Raw genomic sequence first — 23,454 nt, forward strand, 5'->3', positions numbered from 1 at the left:
CTGAGGCCTGTGTCTTTCACTCCAATATGGCTATTTTACTTACTTTTGCAGCTCTTCATCAGAGCCTTTATTTAACTAGGCAAGTCAGTTAAGAATAAATTCTCATTTACAATGACGGCTTACCAAAAGGCAAAAGGCCTCCTGCGGAGACGGAGACTGGGATTTAAAAAAATATAGGACAAAACACACATCACGACAAGAGAGACACCACAACACTACATAAAGAGAGACCTAATACAACAACATAGCATGGCAGCAACACAACATGGCAGCAGCACAACATGGTAGCAGCTCTCATCTCTCATCTCATCCTATCTCATCTTTACAGGCCTCTCTCTTGGTACAAACATTATTGGACACAGACAACAGCACAAAGGGCAAAAAGGTAGAGACAACAAAATATCACGCCAAGTAGCCACAACTGTCAGGAAGAGTGTCCATGATTGAGTCTTTGAATGAAGAGATGGAGATAAAACTGTCCAGTTTGAGTGTTTTTTGCAGCCTGAAAGGATTTGAGAAATATGATTGGTTGACTCTCGGCCTATGACACTGGCCTATGTCTCATATTGCGCTGCGTTGTTCAGATATCAGATTTGAACAACGATTTGAGTGTTTAACACCACCAGGAGGTAGGCTACCACATCCTTATGATATATTTTCATAAGCACAACGTGACTGCAAGAGACAATGTCTGATTGAAATACGGGACAAATCAACCTTTTTTTAACGAAATTAGTGGTGTTTGAATTTGTTGATGAAATGCAAGACATGATTGTTTGGTTGAAGGACAAAGGACCAAAATGAAGGACTGTCTCGCACAGTCCAGGACATTTGGTCACCCTCGGCCCCTTGGAGAGAGACCAGCACCACCCTACACCACCAGGCCCCATCCAGAGAGACCAGGACCACCCTGCACCACCAGTCTCCATCCAGAGAGACCAGCACCACCTTGCACCACCAGGCCCCATCCAGAGAGACCAGCACCACCCTGCACCACCAGGCCCCACCCAGAGAGACCAGCACCACCCTACACCACCAGGCCCCATCCAGAGTGACCAGCACCACCCTGCACCACCAGGCCCAATCCAGAGAGACCAGCACCACCCTACACCACCAGGCCCCATCCAGAGAGACCAGCACCACCATGCACCACCAGGCCCCATACAGAGAGACCAGAACCACCCAGCACCACCAGGCCCCATCTAGAGAGACCAGCACCACCCTACACCACCAGGCCCCATCCAGAGAGACCAGCACCACCCTACACCACCAGGCCCCATCCAGAGTGACCAGCACCACCCTGCACCACCAGGCCCCATCCAGAGTGACCAGCACCACCCTGCACTACCAGGCCCCATCCAGAGTGACCAGCACCACCCTGCACCACCAGGCCCCATCCAGAGTGACCAGCACCACCCTGCACTACCAGGCCCCATCCAGAGAGACCAGCACCACCCTACACCACCAGGCCCCATCCAGAGAGACCAGCACCACCCTGCACCACCAGGCCCCATCTAGAGATACCATCTCTACCCTACACCACCAGGCTCCTTCCAGAGAGACCTGGTCCACCCTACAACATCATGCCCCTTCCAGAGTGGATAGCACGGCAGCCAAGCTAAACCAGATTTTATTTTATTTTTGTATTTTTATTTATTTCACCTTTATTTAACCAGGTAGGCAAGTTGAGAACAAGTTCTCATTTACATTTGCTACCTGGCCAAGATAAAGCAAAGCAGTTCGACACATACAACGACACAGAGTTACACATGGAGTAAAACAAACATACAGTCAATAATACAGTAGAAACAAGTCTATATACCATGTGAGCAAATGAGGTGAGATAAGGGAGGTAAAGGCAAAATAAAGGCCACGGTGGAAAAGTAATACAATATAGCAAGTAAAACACTGGAATAGTAGATTTGCAGTGGAATAAAGTGCAAAGTAGAAATACAAATAATGGGGTGCAAAGGAGCTAAATAAATAAATACAATAAATACAGTAGGGAAAGAGGTAGTTGTTTGGGCTAAATTATAGGTGGGCTATGTACAGGTGCAGTAATCTGTGAGCTGCTCTGACAGCTGGGCTTAAATAGATAAAGCAGATAAGGCATATGCTGAACATAATCTGCTCAAAAATACATACATTTCTTCTTTGTATTATTAGAAATCATTATGAGTTCAATTTTAGATAAGCTACCCGGGAAAGAGTTAAAGTTAGCTCATATAAATATATATAGCCTCAGAGTCCATGAGATTAGTAATGTGCTAATCTTAGATAATATTAATGTATTAGACATTTCTGAGACTCACTTAGACAGCACATTTGATTATACTGCAGTAAGAATAGAAGGATGTTACATCTATAGAAAAGACAGGAATGTCTACGGGGGAGGTGTTGCTGTTTCCAGCTCTGGAAAAAATTAAGAGACCACAGCAAAACGATCCGTTTCTATGGTTTTACTATTTATAGGTATGTGTTTGGGTAAAATTAACTTTTTTGTTTTATTCTATAAACTACTGACAACATTTCTCCCAAATTCCAAATTAAAATATTGTCATTTAGAGCATTTATTTGCAGAAAACGACAACTGGTCAAAATAACAAAAAAGTGTTGTCAGACCTTGAATAATGCAAAGAAAATAAGTGTATATTAATTTTTAAGCAACACAATTACTAATGTTTTAACTTAGTAAAAGTTCAGAAATCAATATTTGGTGGAATAAGCCTGATTTTGAATCACAGCTTTCATGCGTCTTGGCATGCGCCATCTTGCTTGAATCCAAGATGGCGTAGCAGTCGGACGTGTGTTTTGTCTTGTCCCGTTTCCTCGTTTTTTTTCCTTATATATTTGTACATATTTTAATCTCACTTTCCATCTACGGACTGAATATACTCTCATGCAACCCGCCTCACCCAATGTGGTATAGATCTGCTATTATTATAATTTAGAACCGGAACCCCAATCAGAAGCTAGCCAGCTAACTAGCTACTAGCTAGTAGTCAGTTAACCACTACTAGTGGTCTTCAAAGTTAACTCGGACACCAGCCAGCCTCAGCTTGGTCAATACCTGCCAGCCCACACAGCGCGATATCAACCCAGACATATCAGACTGCTTTTTTCTCTATCACATCTCCGGATTCCTACCTCAAGCTCTGGACCTATACACCGGATCATTGCAGCTAGCTAGCTGTATTCTGAGTGGCTACTCCTGGCTAACGCCTCTGTCCCAAAGCAAGCACCAGTTAGCCTTGAGCTAGTCTCGAGCTAGGCCTATCTCCCGGCTAGCCGAAGAGGTCTACCAGCTAATTCTTGGGCTACTGTCGTGTCTTTGGCTATGCCGGATTAAGTGATATGACATGCTATTCTATAAAATAATTTCTCCATAATTAATATTACCTGATTGAGCTAATCATGTAAATGTAATTAACTAGAGAGTCGGGGCACCACAAAATAATATTTATAGAGCTGTTATCTTCCGAATAAACTCTTAAAGACCTAGTAATATTTTACATCTATAGCAGTCAATATTAATCGTCACCTTAATTCAGTCTCATCTGAAAGTTGTACATTCTTGGTTATCTGCACGAACCCTGGCTAACAAGTTGAATCAACAATACAAAATTGTGTTTAATTATTTATTTACTAAATACCTAACTAATCACACAGAATTACACATACAAAGAATGAATTATACCTCGATTACAAATGACGTCATAAAGGAAAACGTCCCTAGCGGGTGGAACAGATATGACAGCTTGTTACACAAAAGAACAGGGGCTGGGTTTGAGTGAAAGAGTAGGAAGACTGAGGAACAAAGGGCAAAGCTGTGCTATCGTAAATACATTCTAAATTACCGCCCATTTGGAAAAGGAAAATGCAATAAATATTTACTCTGAGTTGCGCTTCAGTAGGTTGTGGTAGATGGAATGCCGTGTTGCCAAACCGAGTCCTTTGTCCTTTGAAGAATGTCCCTGCTGGTATATTGGATACATTGTAGTAACAATGTTGTGTGGTAGACGATAAACTCTGTCTGTTCCTTCCTAACCTGCGTTTGCAGCTGCTGTTGCTAACTCGACGGCTAGGAGGTAAACATACCTGGCAAACATACCCTCGTAAAACTGATTATCCTACTGATCCTTGACTTCGGCGATGTAATTTACAAAATAGCCTCCAACACTCTACTCAGAAAATTGGATGTAGTCTATCACAGTGCCATCTGTTTTGTCACCAAAGCCCCATCTACTGCCCACCACTGTAACCTGTATGCTCTAGTCGGCTGGCCCTCGCTACATATTAGTCGCCAAACCCACTGGCTCCAGGTCATCTATAGGTCTTTGCTAGGTAAAGCTCCGCCTCATCTCAGCTCACTGGTCATCATAGCAACACCCACCAGCAGCACGCGCTCCAGCAGGTGTATTTCATTGGTGATCCACAAAGCCAACACATCTTTTTGCCACCTTTCCTTCCAATTCTCTACTGCCAATGACTGGAACGAATTGCAAAAATCACTGAAGTTGGAGATTTATGTCTCCCTCTCTAACTTTAAGCATCAGCTGTCAGAGCAGAAAACCGATCACTGCAGCTTATCTGTAAATAGCCCATCCAACCAACTAACTACCTCATCCCATACTGTTATTATTATTATTTTTTGCTCTTTTGCATCCCAGTATCGCTACTTGCACATCATCATCTGCACGTCTATCACTCCAGTATTAATGCTAAATAGTAATTATTTTAATTGTAATTCTTTCAACTTTTTAGGCCTTACCTCCCTAATCTTACTACACGGTACATAGACTTTTTCTATTGTGTTATTGACTGTACTTTTGTTTATCCCATGTGTAACTCTGTGTTGTTGTTTTTGTCACACTGCTTTGCTTCATCTTGGTCAGGTCGTTAAGAACTTATTCTCAACTGCCTGGTTAAATAAAGGTGAAAAAATATATAAAAAAATAAATGCTCTCCACCAGTCTTTCACAATGATGTTGGGTGACTTTATGCCACCCCTGGCGCAAAAATTCAAGCAGCTCGGATTTGTTTGATTGCTAGTTACCATCAATCTTCCTCTTGATCACATTCCAGAGGTTTTAAATGGGGATCCGGTCTGAAGATTGGGCTGGCCATGACAGGGTATTGATCTGGTGGTCCTCCATCCACACCTTGATTGACCTGGCTGTGTGGCATGGAGCATTGTCCTGCTGGAAAAAAACAATCCTCGGAGTTGGGGAACATGGTCAGAGCAGAAGGAAGCAAGTTTTCTTCCAGGACAACCTTGTACGTGGCTTGATTCATGCGTCCTTCACAAAGACAATGCCCAATTTCAGCCTTGCTGAAGCACCCCCAGAACATCATCGAACCTCCACCAAATTTCACAGTGGGTGCGAGACCTGTGGCTTGTATTCCTATCCAGGTTGGAAATAAAACATTTATTTTGAATTTAATGTAATATCTTGTTGTTCTGTAATTGTTCTGTACTTTGTCATGTTTGTGTTCGTTTCATGTGGACCCTAGGAAGAGTATCTGCTGCATGTGCAGTAGCTAATGGGGATCCTACTAAACTAAACCCAATGGACCCAACTGGCTAGGTCAAAATAACCCAGCGTCTGTTCTGTCCAATATTTACCCAATTGGGTTATTTTTGACCCTTTTGTCTTTGCTACTACTGTTTCGTTGGTGCATCTACGTCATCTTGCTGAGTCTACCTTTAAACGTAACCTAACTTGAGACCTGACCCATCACCTTTAAGACCTGACCCATCACCTTTAAGACCTGACCCATCACCTTTAAGACCTGACCCATCACCTTATGCATTACTCCCTGTGAGTGAGTGAGTGAATGAGTGAGTGAGTGAGTGAGAGAGAGAGAGAGAGAGAGAGAGAGAGAGAGAGAGAGAGAGAGAGAGAGAGAGCGAGAGAGAGAGCGCGAGAGCGAGAGCGTGAGTGAGTGAGTGAGTGAGTGAGTGAGTGAGTGAGACTTACAGGCCCGTGCAGTACATTGTGTGGAGGTGTGTGAGACTTACAGGCCCGTGCAGTGCATTGTGTGGAGGTGTGTGAGACTTACAGGCCCGTGCAGTGCATTGTGTGGAAGTGTGTGAGACTTACAGGCCCATGCAGTGCATTGTGTGGAGGTGTGTGAGACTTACAGGCCCGTGCAGTGCATTGTGTGGAGGTGTTGAGAGCAGGGTGCATCCCCTGGCAGGTGAACAGAGAGTTGTTGTTGGTCTGGGATCCAGACTGCAGTACGGAGACATTGTTGGCTGGCCACGACCCTTCACCCCCAAGCCACGCCCCTCCCTGGTGCAATAACAACCGGAAAAAATATAATTTAATTTGTCAGGAGCATTTAGATGTGTGTGTGTGTGTGCATGTGTACCTGTGTGTGTGTGTGCACCTGTGTGTGTGTGTACCTGTGTGTGTGTGTGTGTGTGTATACGTGTGTGTGTGTACTATATATGTGTATCTTTGTGTGTGTGTATACATGTGTGAGTATGTATGTACAGTGGGGCAAAAAAGTATTTTAGTCAGCCACCAATTGTGCAAGTTCTCCCAATTAAAAATATGAGAGAGACCTGTAATTCTCATCATAGGTACACTTCAACTATGACAGACAAAATGAGAGAAAACAATCCAGAAAATCACATTGTAGGATTTTTAATGTATTTATTTGCAAATTATGGTGTAAAATAAGTATTTGGTCAATAACAAAAGTTTATCTCAATACTTTGTTATATACCATTTGTTGGCAATGACAGAGGTCAAATGTTTTCTGTAAGTCTTCACAAGGTTTTCACTGTTGCTGGTATTTTGGCCCATTCTTCCATGCAGATCTCATCTAGAGCAGTGATGTTTTGGGGCTGTTGCTGGGCAACACAGACTTTCAACTCCCTCCAAAGATTGTCTATGGGGTTGAGATCTGGAGACTGGCTAGGCCACTCCAGGACCTTGAAATGCTTCTTACGAAGCCACTCCTTCGTTGCCCGGGTCATGCTGAAAGACCCAGCCACGTTTCATCTTCAATACCCTTGCTGATGGTAGGCTTTGTTACTTTGGTCCCAGCTCTCTGCAGGTCATTCACTAGGTCCCCCCATGTGGTTCTGGGATTTTTGCTCACCGTTCTTGTGATCATTTTGACCCCACGGGGTGAGATCTTGCATGGAGCCCCAGATCGAGGGAGATTATCAGTGGTCTTGTATGTCTTCCATTTCCTAATAATTGCTCCCACAGTTGACTTCTTCAAACCAAGCTGCTTACCTATTGCAGATTTTTTATTTTTATTTTTACCTTTATTTTACTAGGCAAGTCAGTTAAGAACAAATTCTTATTTTCAGTGACGGCCTGTTATTTTCAATGACGACAGATTTGTACCTTGTCAGCTCAGGGGTTTGAACTTGACATCTCTTTGGTCTTGGACATAGTGAAGTTTGGAGTGTGACTGTTTGAGGTTGTGGACAGGTGTCTTTTATACTGATAACAAGATCAAACAGGTGCCATTAATACAAGTAACGTGTGGAGGACAGAGGAGCCTCTTAAAGAAAAGTTACAGGTCTGTGAGAGCCAGAAATCTTGCTTGTTTGTAGGTGACCAAATAATTATTTTCCACCAATATTTGCAAATAAATTCATAAAAATCCTACAATGTGATTTTCTGGATTTTTTTTCTCATTTTGTCTGTCATAGTTGACCTATGATGAAAATTACAGGCCTCTCTCATCTTTTTAGGAGGGAGAACTTGCACAATTGGAGGCTGACTAAATACTTTTTTGCCCCACTGTGTGTGTGTGTGTGTGTGTGTGTGTGTGTGTGTGTGTGTGTGTGTGTGTGTGTGTGTGTGTGTGTATACGTGTGTGTGTATACGTGTGTATGTATACATGTGTGTATACATGTCAAATCAAACCAAATCAAATATATTTGTCACATGCGGTGGATACAGCTGTCGACCTTACAGTGAAATGCTTACTTACAAGTCCTTAACCAACAATACAGTTTTAAGAAAATACCTAAAAAAAGTAAGAGATAAGAAAAACAAATAATTGAAGAACAGCAGTAAATAACAATAGCGGGGCTGTACCAGTACAGGGTCAGCGGCACCGGTGTCGAGGTAACGAGGTAATATGTACATGTAGGTAGAGTTATTAAAGTGACTATGCATAGATAATAGCAGAGTAGCAGCAGGGTAGAAGAGCGAGGGGGGGGGAGGCAATGCCAATAGTCTGGGTAGCCATTTGATTAGATGTTCAGGAGTCTAATGGCTTGGGGTAGAAGCTGATATACTGGACTGTACGCACTACCCTCTGTAGTGCCTTGCGGTCAGAATCCGAGCAGTTTCCATACCAGGCAGTGATGCAACCAGTCAGAATGCTCTCGATGGTGCAGCTGTAGAACCTTTTGAGGATCTCAGGACCCATGCCAAAACTTTTCAGTCTCCTGAGGGGGAAAAGGTTTTGTTGTTCCCTCTTCACAACTGTCTTGGTGTGCTTGGACCATATTAGTTTGTTGGTGATTTGAACGCCAAGGAACTTGAAGCTCTCAACCTGCTCTCAACCTGCTCCACTACAGCCCCGTCAATGAGAATGGGAGCGTGCTCAGTCCTCCATCACTTATGTGATGTACTCCTCAATGCCCTCGGAAGAATCCCAGAAAATATTCCAGTCTGTACTAGCAAAACAGTCCTGTAGTTTAGCATCTGCTTCATCTGACCACTTTTACAAAGACCCATTCACTGGTGCTTCGTGCTTGAATTTTTTCTTGTAATCAAGGAATCAGGAGGATTGAATTATGGTGAGATTTGCCAAATGGAGGGTGAGGGAGATCTTTGTACGCATCTCTGTGTGTGGAATAAAGGTGGTTTTGGTTTTTTATCCCCTCTGGTTGCACATTTAACATGCTGTGTGTGTGTGTGTGTGTGTATACGTGTGTGTGTATGTGTGTGTGTACCTGTGCCAGGGAGAGAGGGTTTGTGGTCCAGCGTAGTGAAGGGGAGGGCTGGCCCCCTGGCCATGAACAGGTCAGGTTGAGGGAGGAGTAGTTCATTGCTGGCAGAACAGAACAGGATGGGGAACCATCTGGAGGGTCTGGGGGACAGGGGGACAATATCCAGCGCAACACTGTGTTGATTGTGTTGTTATTGTGTGTGTGTTTGTGTGTGAGTGTGTGTATCGTCACAGGACATCAGAATGACAAGCACCAGCCTTTCAGTCAACCAGGGGTTGCCATGGCAATAACATCACAGTGACATAAAAGTATTTGGTACCTTAGAACCTCCTGAGAGTTCTGTCTCTTTCCCCGATGCTCCAACAGGTCTGCAGCATCCCCAACGATTCCATGTGTGTTTCGGTGTGTCTGTTTGTGTGTGAGTGTGTGTGTGTGGTGACGTCATATGGAGAAGAGGGAGAGAAGTACTAGAAGGTAGAGAGAGAAAGTTGGAGGTCAGGGGATGGTAGTCGGGGGTTAGAGATCAGAGGTTACTCACAGTAAACGGTGAGGCTGATGGTCTTCATAGAGCGGGTGTTGAGGTATGTGTTCTGAGCCAGACAGGCGTAGGTACCTGTGTGCATCCGCAGAATCCTAGTGATGGTGAACTGGGGTCCCGCGTACACCTGGCTGGATTAAAACCAATATAAAAACACCAGGCCAGATTAGATCCATTATATAAAACACCTGGCTGGATTAGAACCAATATATAAAACACCTGGCTGGTTTTCAGTGGAGGCTGCTGAGTGGAGAACAGCTCATGAGAACGACCGGAATGGAGCACATGGAACATTTTGTGTTGTGGATATGTGGTAGTGTAGAGATGTTATATCATGTACTGTTTTATCTTTAGCTCATTCAGTACAAATATAGTTAACTGTTTTATATTTTGTTGTCTATGTAATGTAGGTGCTTTGGTGTGTTTGGACACCAGGAAGAGTAGCTGCTGCGCTGACAGAAGCTAATGGGGATTATAAGAATATTTTGAAGATAAATACACAACACAGAGAGTTTGAAAGTTTTTAGAGGATGAGAAGGTGATAGTACTAAAAACTAGAGTACTAATGGTTAATGGGGAATTGTAAATATGAGTTGGTTTTAGTTTAACAGGTGTTTAGAATCTGTGGAATGCCACTCCTGAACTCAGAGCTACGTTTACTACGGTCTGTACATTGAGTCAGGAGCAGGATACTTGTTATTTGGCCATTGGCCAGTTATACTGCAAGGACTTTTGATTGGTCAACCCCAGGCTAGGATGGTGGGTTATAAATTACATCCTGTTCCTTTGTTTAGTGGAGAAAATCTGGGGACAGGGGAGACTGAACATTTGAACATCTACCTCCAAGCATTACATTGTGATTTGTCCTTCTCAAATAAACACATTTTCCTCCCCGATTTGCTTTGGAGATTGTGTAATTGAAGAATAACATCAATTGCTAACAGGATCCCTAATAAATAAAAATAAAAATACATGGAATGGCATGAAACACATGAAAACCATATATTTGATACCATTCCGCTCCACAAACCCGTGCTCCCCAATGAATGTGCCACCAACCACCTGTGCTGGGATTAGAACCAATATATAAAACAAATGACTGAGATTGTTTGTATTTTATTAGGATCCCCATGAATAAAATCCCTTAGCGGTTTCCTTCCTCTCCGGCAACTGAGTTGGGAAGAACAACTGTATCTTTGTAGTGACTGGGTGTATTGATACACCATCCAAAGTGTTATTAGTAACTTCACCATGCTCAAAGGGATATTCAGTGTCAGTTCTTGTTTTTACCTATCTACCAATAGGTGCCCTTCTTTGCGAGGCATTGGTAAAATGTGGAAAAAGTGAAGTGGTGTGAATATTTTCTGAAGGCTCTGTAGCTTGGTGTGTGAATACTTTCTGAAGGCTCTGTAGCTTGGTGTGTGAATACTTTCTGAAGGCTCTGTAGCTTGGGGTGTGAATACTTTCCGAAGGCTCTGTAGCTTGGGTTGTAAATCATTTCTGAAGGCTCTGTAGCTTGGGGTGTGAATACTTTCTGAAGGCTCTGTAGGTTGGTGTGTGAATACTTTCTGAAGGCTCTGCAGCTTGGGGTGTGAATACTTTCTGAAGGCTCTGCAGCTTGGTGTGTGAATACTTTCTGAAGGCTCTGCAGCTTGGTGTGTGAATACTTTCTGAAGGCTCTGCAGCTTGGTGTGTGAATACTTTCTGAAGGCTCTGTAGGTTGGTGTGTGAATACTTTCTGAAGGCTCTGCAGCTTGGGGTATGAATACTTTCTGAAGGCTCTGTAGCTTGGGGTGTGAATACTTTCTGAAGGCTCTGTAGCTTACTTACTTTCTTGTCTTCTTCTTCTTGTCTTCTTCTTCTTGTTTTTGTTTTACTTTACCTTTTTTAATGTACTACTGATATTGATTACTATGGAAATTGATAAATGCATTGTTGGGAAAGCGCAAGCAGGAAAGGCATTTCACTGTTCTAGTGCAGGTGACAATAAAAAGTAGAAAATTGAAAGAAGCGATGCAGTTCCTCTCCTCTACCTAATAACCTTTTCTTGCAATCAAATTACTAGAAGTGCACTCTGGTGGCCCCATAGGTGGGATTATATTCATATTTTTCATAATTTAATAATTAATACACTTTCTTTTTTTAACTCTGAAAATCCGATGTTTCTAATTCAAACAGGACCATAGCCAGCCAAATCACCAGCTGTCATTAGGGTCATAAATCACCAGCTGTCAGCAGGTCATAAATCACCAGCTGTCATTAGGGTCATAAATCACCAGCTGTCATTAGGTCATCAATCACCAGCTGTCAGCAGGGTCATGAATCACCAGCTGTCATTAGGTCATCAATCACCAGCTGTCAATAGGTCATCAATCACCAGATGTCATTAGGTCATAAAACACCAGCTGTCATTAGGGTCATAAATCACCAGCTGTCTTTAGGGTCATAAATCACCAGCTGTCATCAGGTCATCATTCACCAGCTGTCATTAGGTCATCAATCACCAGCTGTCATTAGGGTCATCAATCACCAGCTGTCATTAGGGTCATCAATCACCAGCTGTCATTAGGGTCATCATTCACCAGCTGTCATTATGGTCATCATTCACCAGCTGTCATTAAGGTCATAAAACACCAGCTGTCATTAGGCCATCAATCAACAGATGTCATTAGGTCACCAATCACTAGCTGTTATTAGGGTCATCAATCACCAGCTGTCAGCAGGATCATCAATCATTAGCTGTCAGCTTGGTTATGAATCACCAGCTGTCATTAGGGCCATAAAACACCAGCTGTCAGCTGGGCCATAAATCACCAGCTGTCATTAGGGTCATCAATCACCAGCTGTCAGCTGGGCCATAAATCACCAGCTGTCAGCTGGGCCATAAATCACCAGCTGTCATTAGGGTCATCAATCACCAGCTGTCAGCTGGGCCATAAATCACCAGCTGTCAGCTGGGCCATAAATCACCAGCTGTCATTAGGGTCATCAATCACCAGCTGTCATTAGGGTCATAAATCACCAGCCAACATTAGGGTCATAAATCACCAGCTGTCATTAGGGTAATAAATCACCAGCCAACATTAGGATCATAAATCACCAGCTATCATTAGGGTCATTAATCACCAGCTGTCATTAGGGTCATCAATCACCAGCTGTCATTAGGGTCATAAATCACCAGCTATCATTAGGGTCATAAATCACCAGCTGTCATTAGGGTCATCAATCACCAGCTGTCAGCTGGGCCATAAATCACCAGCTGTCAGCTGGGCCATAAATCACCAGCTGTCATTAGGGTCATCAATCACCAGCTGTCATTAGGGTCATAAATCACCAGCCAACATTAGGGTCATAAATCACCAGCTGTCATTAGGGTAATAAATCACCAGCCAACATTAGGATCATAAATCACCAGCTATCATTAGGGTCATTAATCACCAGCTGTCATTAGGGTCATCAATCACCAGCTGTCATTAGGGTCATAAATCACCAGCTATCATTAGGGTCATAAATCACCAGCTGTCATTAGGGTCATAAATCACCAGCTGTCATTAGGGTCATCAATCACCAGCTGTCATTAGGGTCATCAATCACCAGCTGTCATTAGGGTCATCATTCACCAGCTGTCATTATGGTCATCATTCACCAGCTGTCATTAAGGTCATAAAACACCAGCTGTCATTAGGCCATCAATCAACAGATGTCATTAGGTCACCAATCACTAGCTGTTATTAGGGTCATCAATCACCAGCTGTCAGCTGGATCATAAATCACCAGTTGTCAGCAGGATCATCAATCATTAGCTGTCAGCTTGGTTATGAATCACCAGCTGTCATTAGGGCCATAAAACACCAGCTGTCAGCTGGGCCATAAATCACCAGCTGTCATTAGGGTCATCAATCACCAGCTGTCAGCTGGGTCATCAATCACCAGCAGTCAGCTGGGCCATAAATCACCAGCTGTCAGCATGGCCGTAAAACACCAGCTGTCATTAGGGTCATCAATCACCAGCTGTCATTAGGGTCATAAATCACCAGCTGTCATTAGGGTCATAAAACACCAGCTGTCATTAGGGTCATCAATCACCAGCTGTCATTAGGGTCATAAATCACCAGCTGTCATTAGGGTCATCAATCACCAGCTGTCATTATGGTCATCATTCACCAGCTGTCATTAGGGTCATCAATCACCAGCTGTCATTAGGGTCATAAATCACCAGCTGTCATTAGGGTCATAAAACACCAGCTGTCAGCAGGGCCATGAATCACCAGCTGTCATTAGGGTCATCAATCACCAGCTGTCATTAGGGTCATAAAACACCAGCTGTCAGCTGGGCCATAAATCACCAGCTGTCATTAGGGCCATGAATCACCAGCTGTCATTAGGGTCATAAAACACCAGCTGTCATTAGGGTCATCAATCACCAGCTGTCAGCTGGGCCATAAATCACCAGCTGTCATTAGGGCCATGAATCACCAGCTGTCATTAGGGTCATAAAACACCAGCTGTCATTAGGGTCATAAATCACCAGCTGTCTGCTGGGCCATAAATCACTAGCTGTCATTAGGGTCATCAATCACCAGCTGTCATTAGGGTCATAAATCACCAGCCAACATTAGGGTCATAAATCACCAGCTGTCATTAGGGTAATAAATCACCAGCCAACATTAGGGTCATAAATCACCAGCTATCATTAGGGTCATTAATCACCAGCTGTCATTAGGGTCATCAATCACCAGCTGTCATTAGGGTCATAAATCACCAGCTATCATTAGGGTCATAAATCACCAGCTGTCATTAGGGTCATAAATCACCAGCTGTCATTAGGGTCATAAATCACCAGCTGTCATTAGGGTCATAAATCACCAGCTGTCATTAGGGTCATCAATCACCAGCTGTCATTAGGGTCATCAATCACCAGCTGTCATTAGGGTCATCAATCACCAGCTGTCATTATGGTCATCATTCACCAGCTGTCATTAGGGTCATCAATCACCAGCTGTCATTAGGGTCATAAATCACCAGCTGTCATTAGGGTCATAAAACACCAGCTGTCAGCAGGGCCATGAATCACCAGCTGTCATTAGGGTCATCAATCACCAGCTGTCATTAGGGTCATAAAACACCAGCTGTCACCTGGGCCATAAATCACCAGCTGTCATTAGGGCCATGAATCACCAGCTGTCATTAGGGTCATAAAACACAAGCTGTCAGCTGGGCCATAAATCACCAGCTGTCATTAGGGCCATGAATCACCAGCTGTCATTAGGGTCATAAAACACCAGCTGTCATTAGGGTCATCAACATCACCAGCTGTCAGCTGGGCCATAAATCACCAGCTGTCATTAGGGCCATGAATCACCAGCTGTCATTAGGGTCATAAAACACCAGCTGTCATTAGGGTCATAAATCACCAGCTGTCAGCTGGGCCATAAATCACTAGCTGTCATTAGGGTCATCAATCACCAGCTGTCATTAGGGTCATAAATCACCAGCCAACATTAGGGTCATAAATCACCAGCTGTCATTAGGGTAATAAATCACCAGCCAACATTAGGGTCATAAATCACCAGCTATCATTAGGGTCATTAATCACCAGCTGTCATTAGGGTCATCAATCACCAGCTGTCATTAGGGTCATAAATCACCAGCTATCATTAGGGTCATAAATCACCAGCTGTCATTAGGGTCATAAATCACCAGCTGTCATTAGGGTCATAAATCACCAGCTGTCATTAGGGTCATAAATCACCAGCTGTCATTAGGGTCATCAATCACCAGCTGTCATTAGGGTCATCAATCACCAGCTGTCATTAGGGTCATCAATCACCAGCTGTCATTATGGTCATCATTCACCAGCTGTCATTAGGGTCATCAATCACCAGCTGTCATTAGGGTCATAAATCACCAGCTGTCATTAGGGTCATAAATCACCAGCTGTCAGCAGGGCCATGAATCACCAGCTGTCATTAGGGTCATCAATCACCAGCTGTCATTAGGGTCATAAAACACCAGCTGTCAGCTGGGCCATAAATCACCAGCTGTCATTAGGGCCATGAATCACCAGCTGTCATTAGGGTCATAAAACACCAGCTGTCATTAGGGTCATCAATCACCAGCTGTCAGGTGGGCCATAAATCACCAGCTGTCATTAAGGCCATGAATCACCAGCTGTCATTAGGGTCATAAAACACCAGCTGTCATTAGGGTCATAAATCACCAGCTGTCAGCTGGGCCATAAATCACCAGCTGTCATTAGGGTCATCAATCACCAGCTGTCATTAGGGTCATAAATCACCAGCCAACATTAGGGTCATAAATCACCAGCTGTCATTAGGGTAATAAATCACCAGCCAACATTAGGGTCATAAATCACCAGCTATCATTAGGGTCATTAATCACCAGCTGTCATTAGGGTCATCAATCACCAGCTGTCATTAGGGTCATAAATCACCAGCTATCATTAGGTTCATAAATCACCAGCTGTCATTAGGGTCATAAATCACCAGCTGTCATTAGGGTCATAAATCACCAGCTGTCATTAGGGTCATAAATCACCAGCTGTCATTAGGGTCATCAATCACCAGCTGTCATTAGGGTCATAAATCACCAGCTGTCATTAGGGTCATAAATCACCAGCTGTCATTAGGGTCATCAATCACCAGCTGTCATTAGGGTCATAAATCACCAGCTGTCATTAGGGTCATAAATCACCAGCTGTCATTAGGGTCATCAATCACCAGCTGTCATTAGGGTCATAAATCACCAGCTGTCATTAGGGTCATAAATCACCAGCTGTCATTAGGGTCATAAATCACCAGCTGTCATTAGGGTCATAAATCACCAGCTGTCAGCGGGACCATCAATCACCAGCTGTCATTAGGGTCATAAATCACCAGCTGTCAGCGGGACCATCAATCACCAGCTGTCATTAGGGTCATCAATCACCAGCTGTCATTAGGGTCATAAATCACCGGCTGTCATTAGGGTCATCAATCACCAGCTGTCATTAGGGTCATAAATCACCAGTTGTCATTAGGGTCATAAATCACCAGCTGTCAGCGGGACCATCAATCACCAGCTGTCATTAGGGTCATAAATCACCAGCTGTCAGCGGGACCATCAATCACCAGCTGTCATTAGGGTCATCAATCACCAGCTGTCATTAGGGTCATAAATCACCAGCTGTCATTAGGGTCATCAATCACCAGCTGTCATTAGGGTCATAAATCACCAGTTGTCATTAGGGTCATAAATCACCAGCTGTCAGCGGGACCATCAATCACCAGCTGTCATTAGGGTCATAAATCACCAGCTGTCAGCTGGACCATCAATCACCAGCTGTCATTAGGGTCATCAATCACCAGCTGTCATTAGGGTCATAAATCACCAGCTGTCATTAGGGTCATCAATCACCAGCTGTCATTAGGGTCATAAATCACCAGCTGTCATTAGGGTCATCAATCACCAGCTGTCATTAGGGTCATAAATCACCAGCTGTCATTAAGGTCATAAATCACCAGCTGTCATTAGGGTCATAAATCACCAGCTGTCAGCAGGGTCATAAATCACCAGCTGTCAGCAGGGTCATAAATCACCAGCTGTCAGCAGATCCACAAATCACCAGCTTCTGCACTACTCCCAAGTCTCCCTAAGATCTTCACCAACACTGAGAACCTCAACTATAAGAGCTATTTTTCCAATACACAAATAAAATTACCATCCATAAAATATATTTTTCCTGCTCACATGTCAGCCATTGAAACCCATTCACATCTGGTTTGATTGCAGTAATACATTTTCCAATAAAACACCAGTAACCCATTGATTAAAAAACATAATGACTTACCTTTTTTTAAGCTTTGGTTGTTATGTAATTAACCCATAACAACCTTTTGATAATCCTATCAGATGTACCAGAAAACGTCCTCTTTCGCATAGTTAAAAATGGCTAATGCTAATGTATTGACATTTTCTATGCTACCAGTGCCTTGCCAAAGTATTCACCCCCCGTTTTTCCTATTTTGTTGCATTACAAACTGTAATTTAAATGGATTTTTAATTGGATTTCATGTAATGGACATGTAATGGACACCAAATAGTCTAAATTGGTGGTGAAATTAAAAAATGAACTTCTTTCGAAAACAACAACAACAAAACAAAAAAAACGTAGAAGTGGTGCGTGCATACAGTGGGGCAAAAAAGTATTTAGTCAGCCACCAATTGTGCAAGTTCTCCCACTCAAAAAGATGAGAGAGGCCTGTAATTTTCATCATAGGTACACTTCAACTATAACAGAACTACACTTCAACTATAACAAAAAATCCAGAAAATCACATTGTAGGATTTTTAATGAATTTATTTGCAAATTATGGTGGAAAATAAGTATTTGGTCACCTGCAAACAAGCAAGATTTCTGGCTCTCACAGACGTGTAACTTCTTCTTTAAGAGGCTCCTCTGTCCTCCACTCATTACCTATATTAATGGCACCTGTTTGAACTTGTTATCAGTATAAAATACACTTGTCCACAACCTCAAACAGTCACACTCCAAACTCCACTATGGCCAAGTCCAAATAGCTGCCAAAGGACACCAGAAACAAAATTGTAGACCTGCACCAGGCTGGGAAGACTGAATCTGCAATAGGTAAGCAGCTTGGTTTGAAGAAATCAACTGTTTGTATTCACTCCCTTTGATATGAAGCCCCTAAATAAGATATGGTGCAACCAATTACCTTCCGAAGTCACATAATTAGTTAAATAAAGTCCACCTGTATGCAATCTAAGTGTCACATGATCTGTCACATGATCTCAGTACATATACACCTGTGCTGAAAGGCCCCAGAGTCTGCAACACCACTAAGCAATAGGGTTGAGTAAAAAAATATCAGAAACTTTGAACATCCCATGGAGCACCATGAAAAAATGGAAAGAATAGGGCACCACAATAAACCTGCCAAGAGAGGGCCACCCACCAAAACTCACGGACCAGGCAAGGAGGGCATTAATCAGAGAAGCAACAAAGAGACCAAAGATAACCCAGATTTAGCTGCAAAGCTCCACAGGGGAGATTGAAGTATCTGTCCATAGAACCACTCCACAGAGCTGGACTTTACGGAAGAGTGGCCAGAAAAAAATAAGCAAACATGTTTGGTGTTCGCCGAAAGGCATGTGGGAGACTCCACAAACATATGGAAGAAGGTATTCTGGTAAGATGAGACTAAAATTGAGCTTTTTGGTCATCAAGGAAAACGCAATGTCTGACGCAAACCAAACAGTTCTCATCACCCTGAGAACACCATCCCCACAGTAAAGCATGGTGGTGGCAGCATCATGCTGTGGGAATGTTTTTCACCAGCAAGGACTGGGAAACTGGTCAGAATTGAAGGAATGAAATACAGGGAAATTCTTCAGGGAAACCTGTTTCAGTCTCCATAGATTTGAGACTGGGATGGAGGTTCACCTTCCAGCAGGACAATGACCCTAAGCATATTACTAAAGCAACACTCGAGTGGTTTAAGGGGAAACATTTAAATGTCTTGGAATGGCCTAGTCAAAGCCAAGACCTCACTCAAATTGAGAATCTGTGGTATGACTTAAAGATTGCTGTACACCAGTGGAACCCATCCAACTTGAAGGAACTGGAGCAGAATGGCCTTGCAGAATGGGCAAAAATCCCAGTTGCTAGAAGTGCCAAGCTTATAGAGACATACCCCAAGAGACTTGCAGCTGTAATTGCTGCAAAAGGTGGCTCTACAAGGTATTAACTCTGGGGGGGGGGGGGGGGGTGAATAGTTATGCACGATCAAGTTTCCATATTTCCTGTTTGCTTCACAATAAAACAGATTTTGCATCTTCAAAGTGGTAGGTATGTTGTGTAAATCAAATGATACAACCCCCCAAAAAATCTATTTTAATTCCAGGTTGTAAGGCAACAAAATAGGGAAAATGCCAAGGGGGATGAATACTTTCGCAAGCCACTGTAAATCAATTTCTGGGAAAAATGCACAAATATTCTAGGCAGCACATAAGCACATTCAGTTTCTACAGTCTTTTATTTTGTTGAAGTATCAGACATAGCGTGTATACACATCCCTCACTATGTAGTGATTTAGGGCATGCCTCTCATGCAAAACAGTGTTGCGTGTGGCTTGTATGCAAGGCACAAGTGAGCTACTGGCACGCTGCGCTTTTGTATCATTCCGGTAAACAACTGGATGAGTTTTTGTCATTCAACAGCATCACCTCAAAATGCTTGGACCCCAACAGTTGCTGTTCAGCACTGAAACTTGTTTTGGTTGAAGATGCATTCGAGCATCTGTTTGGACCTGTCCGGGGGTGTTATCGGATGGGGCCACAGTGTCTCCTGACCCCTCCTGTCTCAGCCTCCAGTATTTATGCTGCAGTAGTTTATGTGTCGGGGGGCTAGGGTCAGTTTGTTATATCTGGAGTACTTCTCCTGTCCTATCCGGTGTCCTGCGTGAATTTAAGTATGCTCTCTCTAATTCTCTCTTTCTCACTTTCTTTCTCTCTCTCGGAGGACCTGAGCCCTAGGACCATGCCTCAGGACTACCGGGCATGATGACTCCTTGCTGTCCCCAGTCCACCTGGCCGTGCTGCTGCTAGAGTTTCAACTATTCTGCCTGTGATTATTATTATTTGACCATGCTGGTCATTTATGAACATTTGAACATCTTGGCCATGTTCTGTTATAATCTCCACCCGGCACAGCCAGAAGAGGACTGGCTACCCCTCATAGCTTGGTTCCTCTCTAGGTTTCTTCCTAGGTTTTGGCCTTTCTAGGGAGTTTTTCCTAGCCACCGTGCTTCTACACCTGCATTGCTTGCTGTTTGGGGTTTTAGACTGGTTTCTGTACAGCACTCTGAGATATCAGCTGATGTACGAAGGGCTATATAAATACATTTGATTTGATTTGAGACAGGGGATTGTCTTATTGCTGCTGGACGTTACTTGTAAGTAGCAACATTTGATATTTGTATTGATTATTGTGTTATTGTTATAGCTAGAATGTGTAGTTATTAATAAAATTTTAGTTATATAGTGCGTTCAGGTTTCATAGAAACGACATTGCAGCCTGTGTTGCTAGTAGCTTATCCCAAAGAAAGGGAATGAGTAGTAACACAAGACACATTATACTGGGAACAAAATGTTCAGATTAAAATATATTAATGAACACTATGCATCTGACATGTAGAATATGGAATCCTGGTAGCTTTGTTTAATGCTTTTCTTTCTGTCACGGAAAAAGTATAACTTTATCATCAAAGAAACTTGAATGAGTGATGCTTGTCTACAAAGAGACTCAACTAGCGATTCCATTACCTCCTGTAATTCGCGCAAGGAAAATTCAGGCAGAAGTCAATGGAAAATGGTTACACTCTAAGCTACAGGAAGTATTTGCATTCTGAGTCATAAATCGGGGAATTTTCTATCGGCTACTTTCCATTCCATGTCTAGTTTCATAAATGATGTAAACAACAAAGTAAATCACTAAAGAACACATTTATGAAGTTAAACGGTAGAATTTGGCTGTTCAACATTAATTCTTCAATAGCATAACCAGTTTGATGCATCTTATTGGAAATATTTTGTTATGATAATGTTAATAAGCATATCAGGCTTAGAGCTGGCTAACGGTACCACCCATTCATAGATCTTACCCTGCACATATTGTGTTGACCCTTACTGGATTTATGAAATTTGTTGAGCTTTTTGAATAATTCCTTTTTTATATTTTAATTCAGGAATGATGTTGAACCCCTACTCGGATGAAACCTCTCTCCTGGATTAAACAATTGACCAGTCACTCTCCCCCATCCTCACCTACAGGTACTCCTGGCTGGCTGAGTTAGTGCTGTACAGCCTATTTTTTCAGCCAATGTAAACACAACACTTTTTAAATTTTATTTTATTTAACCTGTATTTAACTAGGCAAGTCAGTTAAGAACAAATTGTTATTTACAATGACAGTCTACTTGTAAAGCGCCCATGGCCAAACCTTCCCCTAACGCAGAATAAATAGTGCTCCGCCCTATGGGTCTTTCAATCACGGCCGATTGTGACACAGCCCAGGATCGAACCTGGGTCTGTAGAAACTTGAATGAGTGATGCTGCGCCGCTCTGGAAATATTTAGAATATCTAGTTCATTCAAATGTTATACTGACTTGCTTTTGAAAGAAATCCTGAACATGCTGCAAAGCAATTGTGGTCCCACAGAGAGACCCTGTTTATAGTGTCTGTAGGCTTTCCAGGGATTTTTTCAAATGTATTTTTATCTAGACATACAATAACTACTATCAGGTTTCAGGTAAGACCCAAGTGCAGACTGTGTAGAAGTAGCAATGTTTATTGTAACAGGGGCAGGCAAACGACAGGTCAAGGCAGGCAGGGGTCGATAATCCAGAGTAGTGGGGCCAAGGTACAGGATGGCAAGCAGGCCCAGTGTCAGGTCAAGCAGAGGTCGGTATCCAGAGAATGGGAAAAGGTAAAGGATGGCTGGCAGGCTCAGGGTCAGGGGCAGGAAGAGTGGTCAGGCAGATGGGCTCGGAGTCAGGACAGGCAGGGGTCAAAACCAGGAGAGTGAGAAAAGAAAGACTGGAAAAAGCAGGACCTGAGACACAAAACACTGGTAAGCTTGAACAAACAAGACAAACTGGCACAGACAGACAGAAAACACTGGTATAAATAGCCAGGGGATAAGTGGGGAAGATGGGTGACACCTGGAGGGAGGTGGAGACAAGCACAAGGACAGGTGAAACAGATCATGGCGTGACAGTACCCCCCCTCGAGGGACGCCACCTGGAGTCCTACCTGGGCGTATACCTGGTTGAGCGGGGTGCCGGCGCTGGAACTCAGAGATGAGGCCTGGGTCCAGCATGTCCCTAGCGGAGACCCAGCACCTCTCCTCCGGGCCATAACACTCACAGTCAACCAGGTACTGGAATCCCCTGCCCTGAGGTCGAACCTTCAGGAGACATCTCACCATGTACGCCGGTCAGCCATCAAGGAGAAGGGGGAGAGAGGTTGGCCTGGAAACAGGAGACAATGGGCAATCAGACATGGTTTTACCTCTAGACACAGAAAAGGTAGGAACAATATGGAGGGTATGGGGCAACAGAGAGGGGATAATGATCTTGGAGCGGGGGGCAAAGGTCTCGGCTTCCGGGGTGTAGCTGTGGCACTCTAGTGCCTCAGGCTTGACATTCTTGGATTCTGTGGTTCCCCGACACTTGAAAAATTATCTTTAAGGCCCACCAGAGTACTAACTCCAACAAATGAGCTAGGTCTCTTGAAAGGACAGGTAGACACATAATTTCTATGGCAGTGCCGCAATACAGACAACTCTGGGTCTCAAGTCTGCGTACGCGTTGTGTCGGCTCGGGAAGAGGTGAATCGGCAGTCTCAGGAGGCTCTTGGAGGGACTTGGGTAAGCTCGGATCCTTCGGGGACGTAGACCTCGGGGACTTCCGGAGTTCATCAGATGTAAGGGTATGATCCCTGAGTGAGCGATTGGGACCACAATCGGACCTCTTCTCCCTCCTACATTTCCGTAGCCGACCATCAATCCAGATGGTTAAAGCAATGAGTGAGTCAATATCCGTTGGTAGTTCTCGGGCTGCCAGCTTATCCTTTACCTCCTCCGATAATCCGTTCAGGAACGTGTCGAACAGAGCTTCTGGGTTCCAGGCACCCTCCGCTACTAGCGTGCGGAAATCCACTGCATAGTCTACCACACTGAGGGTGTCCTGCCGAAGCTGGAGTAACTTCCGGGCAGCCTCACTCCCGGACACCAGAGCCTTGCAAAAATTCTCATCTCCGCCATGAATACCTCAAGACTGAGGCAGAAGCAGGAGGTGAGACACAAAACGCTGGTATGCATGAACAAACAAAAAGAACTGGCATAGACAGATAGAGAACACAGGTATAAATACCCAGTGGATAAATGGGGAAGATGGGCAACAC

At 43.6% G+C, this 23,454-nt stretch overlaps 1 protein-coding gene across 1 annotated transcript in view; it reads right to left on the bottom strand.

Annotated features, from left to right (window-relative positions):
- The window catches only part of LOC139388249 (V-set and immunoglobulin domain-containing protein 10-like 2), a gene marked incomplete at both ends in the record, with an annotated part of 152,712 nt that overhangs the window by 68,920 nt on the left and 60,338 nt on the right, over nt 1–23,454 (bottom strand). The window contains 4 exons of the mRNA XM_071134798.1: nt 840–1,344; nt 6,105–6,296; nt 8,936–9,072; nt 9,471–9,601. Coding sequence (XP_070990899.1) covers nt 840–1,344; nt 6,105–6,296; nt 8,936–9,072; nt 9,471–9,601 — 965 coding nt within the window. The remainder of the gene's footprint in view (nt 1–839; nt 1,345–6,104; nt 6,297–8,935; nt 9,073–9,470; nt 9,602–23,454) is intronic.

The sequence above is a fragment of the Oncorhynchus clarkii genome, chromosome 29 (assembly GCF_045791955.1).
Source record: "Oncorhynchus clarkii lewisi isolate Uvic-CL-2024 chromosome 29, UVic_Ocla_1.0, whole genome shotgun sequence".
Classification (NCBI taxonomy): Eukaryota; Metazoa; Chordata; class Actinopteri; order Salmoniformes; family Salmonidae; genus Oncorhynchus; species Oncorhynchus clarkii.